Here is a 7,500-nt window from a genome sequence, read left to right as displayed (position 1 = left end):
ACTGTGTGTGTGTACACTGTGTGTGTGTACACTGTCTGTGTGTGTGTACACTGTGTGTGTGTGTACACTGTGTGTACACTGTGTGTGTAGATGTGTGTGTGTACACTGTGTGTGTGTGCACTGTGTGTGTGTACACTGTGTGTGTGTGTACACTGTGTGTGTGTGTACACTGTGTGTACAGATGTGTGTGTAGATGTGTGTGTGTACACTGTGTGTGTGTGCACTGTGTGTGTGTACACTGTCTGTGTGTACACTGTGTGTGTGTGTACACTGTGTGTACAGATGTGTGTGTAGATGTGTGTGTGTACACTGTGTGTGTGCACTGTGTGTGTGTACACTGTCTGTGTGTACACTGTGTGTGTGTGTACACTGTGTGTACAGATGTGTGTGTAGATGTGTGTGTGTACACTGTGTGTGTGTACACTGTGTGTGTGTACACTGTCTGTGTGTGTGTACACTGTGTGTGTGTGTACACTGTGTGTACAGATGTGTGTGTAGATGTGTGTGTGTACACTGTGTGTGTGTGCACTGTGTGTGTGTGCACTGTCTGTGTGTACACTGTGTGTGTGTGTACACTGTGTGTACAGATGTGTGTGTAGATGTGTGTGTGTACACTGTGTGTGTGTGCACTGTGTGTGTGTACACTGTCTGTGTGTACACTGTGTGTGTGTGTACACTGTGTGTACAGATGTGTGTGTAGATGTGTGTGTGTACACTGTGTGTGTGTACACTGTGTGTACTGTGTGTAGGTGCACACTGTGTGTAGATGTGTGTGTGTACACTGTGTGTACTGTGTGTAGGTGCGCACTGTGTGTAGATGTGTGTGTGTACACTGTGTATACTGTGTGTAGGTGTGTGTGTGTAGATGTGTGTGTGGGTGTGTAGGTGTGTGTGTGTACACTGTGTATACTGTGTGTGTAGGTGTGTGTGTGTAGATGTGTGTTTAGGTGTGTAGGTGTGTGTGTGTATATGTGTGTATACTGTGTGTAGGTGTGTATATATGTGTAGGTGTGCGTGTGCACACACCTTGGTGTGTCCGCCCCACACGTGGATCTGCTTCTTGGGCAGGTAGCACTTGTCTGGGGCCTCGTCGGCGCGCAGGTTCACGTCAACGTCCTGCGGCGCGTGCAGGTACGAGCGGCCCTGGTAGTCACAGCTCTCCCTCACTGCACACACAGTGAACACAGTATACACAGTGAACACACAGTGTACACACACACACACACAGTGTACACACACACAGTGAACACACACACACACAGTGTACACACACACAGTGTACACACACACAGTGTACACACACAGTGAACACACACACAGTGTACACCGTGCAGGTACGAGCGGCCCTGGTAGTCACAGCTCTCCCTCACTGCTCACACAGTGAACACACACACAGTGAACACACACATAGTGAACACACACACAGTCAACACACAGTGTACACACACAGTGTACACCCACACAGTGAACACACACACACAGTGTACACACACACACACACAGTGTACACACACAGTGTACACACACACACAGTGAACACACACACAGTGTACACACACACAGTGTACACACACATAGTGAACACACACACAGTGAACACACAGTGTACACACACAGTGTACACACACACAGTGTACACACACAGTGTACACACACACACAGTGTACACACACACAGTGAACACACACACAGTGTACATACACACACACACAGTGTACACACACACAGTGAACACACACACAGTGAACACACACACACAGTGAACACACACACACACAGTGTAAACACACACAGTGAACACACACACACACAGTGAACACACACACACAGTGAACACACACACACAGTGTAAACACACACAGTGTACACACATACACACAGTGAACACACACACAGTGAACACACACACACAGTGAACACACACACACAGTGTAAACACACAATGAACACACACACAGTGTACACACACACAGTGTACACACACACGCAGTGAACACACACACAGTGTACACACACACAGTGAACACACACACAGTGTACACACACATGCAGTGAACACACACGCAGTGAACACACACATAGTGTACACACACACAGTGTACACACACACACAGTGTACACACACACACAGTGTACACACACATGCAGTGTACACACACAGTGTACACACACACACACACAGTGTACACACACAGTGTACACACACACAGTGTACACACACACAGTGTAAACACACACACACAGTGTACACACACACAGTGTAAACACACACACAGTGTACACACACACACAGTGTACACACACACACAGTGTACACACACACAGTGTACACACACACACAGTGTACACACACACACACAGTGTACACACACACACACACAATGTACACACACACACACACAGTGTACACACACAGTGTACACACACAGCGTACACACACACACAGTGTACACACACAGTGTACACACACACAGTGTAAACACACACACAGTGTACACACACACAGTGTAAACACACACACACACAGTGTAAACACACACACAGTGTACACACACACACAGTGTACTCACACAGTGTACACACACAGTGTACACACACACAGTGTACACACACACACACAATGTACACACACACACAGTGTACACACACACAGTGTACACACACAGTGTACACACACACACAGTGTAAACACACAGTAAACACACACAGTGTAAACACACACACGGTGTACACACACACAGTGTACACACACACAGTGTACACACACACATAGACAGCACACACACACAGCACACACACACAGCACACAGACAGACAGACACACACACACACACAGCACACACACCACACACACAGCACACACACACAGCACACACCACACAACTCCCCACTCTCCCCCCACTCTCTCTCCCCGCTCTCCCCACTCTCCCCCCACTCCCCCCACTCTCTCCCCACTCCCCCACTCTCCCCACTCTCCCCACTCTCCCCCCACTCTCTCCCCACTCCCTCCACTCTCTCCCCACTCCCCCCACTCTCCCCACTCCCCCACTCTCCCCCCACTCTCTCCCCACTCTCCCACCCCCCCACTCTCCCCACCCCCACTCTCCCCACCCCCCCACTTTCCCCACTCTCTCCCCAATCTCCCCACTCTCTCTCCCCACTCTCCCCACTCTCTCCCCCCCCACTCTCCCCACTCTCCCACCCCCCACTCCCCACTCTCTCCCCACTCTCTCCACTCCCCACTCTCCCCCCCCCCACTCTTCCCACTCTCCCCCCCCCCACTCCCCCCACTCTCTCCCCACTCCCCCCACTCCCCCCACTCTCCCCCCCCCCACTCTCCCCACACTCTCCCCACTCTCTCTCCCCCCCCCCATTCTCCCCACTCTCCCCACTCTCTCCACTCCCCACTCTCTCCCCACACTCTCCCCCACCCCACTCTCCCCACACTCTCCCCACTCTCTCTCCCCACTCTCTCTCCCCCCCCCCCACTCTCCCCACTCTCCCCACTCTCTCCACTCCCCACTCTCTCCTCACACTCTCCCCCCCCCAACTCTCCCCACTCTCCCCCCCCCCACTCTCCCCACTCTCCCCACTCTCTCCACTCCCCACTCTCTCCCCACACTCTCCCCCCCCCCCCACTCTCTCCCCACTCCCCCCACTCTCCCCCCCCCACTCTCCCCACACTCTCCCCACTCTCTCTCCCCACTCTCTCTCCCCCCCCCCACTCTCCCCACTCTCTCCACTCCCCACTCTCTCCCCACACTCTCCCCCCCCCAACTCTCCCCACTCTCCCCCCCCCCACTCTCCCCACTCTCCCCACTCTCTCCACTCCCCACTCTCTCCCCACACTCTCCCCCCCCCCACTCTCTCCCCACTCTCCCCACTCCCTCTCTCCCCGCCCCCCACCGTGTAGAATGGTCTTCTCCTCCACGACCGCCTCCTCCTCCCTGCGGCCGCGTTTCTGCCTCTTGGCTGTGATCTCATCCAGCTCCTTCTGTTCCTCCTGCACCAACGCACAGGCGCAGACAAAGATCCCCCGGGTAGCCTCCAGCGGGCCGTCGGGGCAAGTGCCGTTGGCGGACATCAGCGGCACGGCACACGAGGGGGTGGGTGGCCAGCACCACGCCCGGCCGCCTTTGTCTCCCCGGTGGGGATGTTTACTACACACCGCTACTACACCAGGTACTCGTTTGAGGCTGAGTCGACCTAGGGGAGGCCCGGGACCGGTTCAGATAATCGTCACTGGCGGTGTTGGTGGCCGTGAGCGGGAATCGAACTCGGGTAGCCGGGTTCATAGCGCAGCGTAGCGCTAACCACTAAACCACCACTCTGTGTTGTACACCGCACACACAAAGACACTCACACGCAGAGACACTCACACACACACACACACAGAGACACAAACACACAGAGACACACACACAGAGACACCCACACACAGAGAAACACACACAGAGACACACACAGAAACACACACAGAGACACACACACAGAGACACCCACACACAGAGAAACACACACAGACACACACACACACACAGACATATATACATACACACACACACACAGACACACACACAGACATATATACATACACACACACACAAAGACACTCACACACAGAGACACACGCACACACCTCCCTCCCTCCCCCCTCCCTGCCCCTCCCCCCTCCCCTCTCCCTCCCCCATCCCTCCCTCCCCCCCCCCCTCCCCCCCCTCCCCCCCCCTCCCCCCGTCACCAGCGAGGGTTTGGCCACGGGCCGCTCGTCCACGAACTTGGCCCAGGGCCCCAGGTAGGACTCCACGCTGGACGGGTCGTCCTGCCGCTGCCTTCGCCGCCTGTCGCCCGGACGCTTCTTCATCGACTCAAACACCGTGATCCCTACACACGCAGCACACACACATGTACACACACGTACACACGTACACACATGTACACACGCACGTACACACACGCACGTACACACATGTACACACGCAGCACACCACACACACACACGCATGTACGCACACACACACACACATGTACGCACACATGTACACACACACACGTACACATGTACACACACGCAGCACACACACACGTACATGTACACACGTACACACACGTACACACGTACACACGTACACACGTACACACGCGCACGTACACATGTACACACACGCACACGTACACACACACACATGTACACACGTACACACGCGCACGTACACATGTACACACACGCACACGTACACACACACGTACACACACACACATGTACACACGTACACGTACACACACGTACACACACGTACACACACGTACACATGTACACACACCACACACACACATGTACACACGTACACATGTACACACATACACGTACACACACGCACACACACGTACACACGCACACACACACGTACACATGTACATGCACACACGCGTACACACGCACACACACAAACATGCACACATACAAACACACGCACACACACAAACATGCACACGTACAGACACACGCGCACACACATCGTCATCATTGTCGTCACCATAGTCCGTACAGTCCACACAGTCAGTACAGTCTGTACAGTACGTACAGTATGTACAGTACAGTGCGTACCCTTCAGCTTCTCCGCCTGGTCCACGGCTCCCACGAACCTCTCTGCTGCCGGATCCACCAGGTCCACAGACGGGTCGAGCGCATAGCCTGGACACACACCCACCCAGGGGGAGGGTGAGGGTGGGTTGGTGTGTGGGTGGGTTGGTGTGTGTGTGGGTGTGGGTGTGTGTGTGTGGGTGGGTGGGTTAGTGTGTGGGTTGGTGTGTGTGTGTATGGGCGAGTTTGAGAGTGTGTGTGGGTGTGTGTGTGGGTGAGTGTGAGAGGGTTGGTGTGTGGGTGTGTGTGTGTAGGTTGGTGTGTGTGGGTTGGTGTGTGTGTGGGTTGGTGAGTGTGAGAGGGTTGGTGTGTGTGTGTGTGTGGGTTGGTGTGTGGGTGGGTTAGTGTGTGGGTGGGTGAGTGTGAGAGTCTGGGTGGGTTGGTGTGTGTGTGTGGGTTGGTGTGTGTGTGTGTGGGTTGGGGTGTGTGTGGGTGTGGGTTGGTGTGTGTGTGGGTGGGTTGGTGTGTGTGGGTTGGTGAGTGTGAGGGTGTGGGTGGGTTGGTGTGTGTGAGGGTGAGAGGGTGGGTGGATGAGTGTGAGAGTGTGGGTGGATTGGTGTGTGTGTGTGTGTTGGTGTGTGAGAGTGTGGGTGTGTGTGTGTGGGTGTTGGTGTGTGTGTGTGTAGGTGGGTTGGTGTGTGGGTGTGGGTGAGTGTGAGGGTGTGTGTGTGGGTTGGTGTATGTGTGGGTGTGTAAGTATGGGTGGGTTGGTGTGTGTGTTGGTGTGTGAGAGTGTGGGTGTGTGTGTGTGAGTTGGTGTGTGTGTGTGGGTGGGTGTGGGTTGGTGTGTGTGTATGTTGGTGTGTGTGTGTGTGGGTGGGTTGGTGTGTGTGAGTTTGGGTTGGTGTGTGAGAGTGTGGGTGTGTGTGTGTGTGGGTGAGTGTGAGGGTGTGGGTGGGTTGGTGTTGGTGTGGGATAGTGTTAGATGGTGGGTGTGTTGGTGTGTGTGTGTGTGGGTGAGTGTGAGGGTGACGGTGGGTTGGTGTGGGTGTGTGAGGGTGAGAGTGTGGGTGGGTGAGTGTGAGGGTGTGTGTGGGTTGGTGTGTGTGAGTGAGGGTGAGAGAGTGGGTGGGTTGGTGTGTGTGTGTGTGGGTGGGTGGGTGAGTGTGAGAGTGGGTGAGTGTGTGTGTGGGTTGGTGGGTGTGTGGGTGTGGGTGGGTTGGTGTGTGTGAGTGTGGGTGAGAGTGTGGGTGGGTGAGTGTGAGAGTGTGGGTGGGTAGGTGTGTGTGTGGGTGAGTGTGAGAGGGTTGGTGTGTGTGTGTGTGTTGGTGTGTGAGAGTGTGTGTGTGTGGGTGGGTGTGTGTGTGTGGGTGAGTGTGAGAGGGTTGGTGTGTGTGTGTGTGGGTTGGTGTGTGGGTGAGTGTGAGAGGGTTGGTGTGTGTGTGGGTTGGTGTGGGTGTGTGGGTGTGTGTGTGTGTTGGTGTGTGAGAGTGTGTGTGTGTGGGTGGGTGGGTTGGTGTGTGTGTGTGGGTGAGTGTGAGAGGGTTGGTGTGTGTGTGTGTGGGTTGGTGTGTGGGTGAGTGTGAGAGGGTTGGTGTGTGTGTGGGTTGGTGTGGGTGTGTGGGTGTGTGTGTGGGGTGTGTGGTGGGTGTGGGTGGGTGTGGGTGTGTGTGGGTGTGGGTGGGTGTGTGGGTGGGTGTGTGTGTGGGTGGGTGTGTGTGTGTGGGGTTGGTGTGTGGGTGGGTGGGTGTGTGTGTGTGGGTGTGTGTGTGTGGTTGGGTGTGTGTGTGGGTGTGTGTGTGGGTGTGTGTGGGTGTGGTGTGTGTGGGTGTGGTGTGGGTGTGTGTGAGGGTTGGTGTGTGTGTGGGTGTGGTGTGTGTGTGTGGGTTGGTGTGTGTGGGATGGTGTGTGTGTGG

General features: G+C 55.1%; 1 protein-coding gene across 1 annotated transcript in view; it reads right to left on the bottom strand.

Annotated features, from left to right (window-relative positions):
* LOC144949964 (uncharacterized) overlaps window positions 1–7,500 on the bottom strand; it is a 45,825-nt gene that overhangs the window by 17,586 nt on the left and 20,739 nt on the right. The window contains exons 12-15 of the mRNA XM_078879954.1: window positions 5,609–5,695; window positions 4,742–4,884; window positions 3,907–4,003; window positions 1,027–1,166 (exon numbers count right to left, since the gene is read on the bottom strand). Coding sequence (XP_078736080.1) covers window positions 1,027–1,166; window positions 3,907–4,003; window positions 4,742–4,884; window positions 5,609–5,695 — 467 coding nt within the window. The remainder of the gene's footprint in view (window positions 1–1,026; window positions 1,167–3,906; window positions 4,004–4,741; window positions 4,885–5,608; window positions 5,696–7,500) is intronic.

Source organism: Lampetra fluviatilis, chromosome 55 (genome assembly GCF_964198595.1).
Source record: "Lampetra fluviatilis chromosome 55, kcLamFluv1.1, whole genome shotgun sequence".
In the NCBI taxonomy this organism is placed as follows: Eukaryota; Metazoa; Chordata; class Hyperoartia; order Petromyzontiformes; family Petromyzontidae; genus Lampetra; species Lampetra fluviatilis.
The sequence above is the reverse complement of the archived record's forward strand: the minus strand, read 5'-3'. Positions and strand labels throughout refer to the sequence as shown.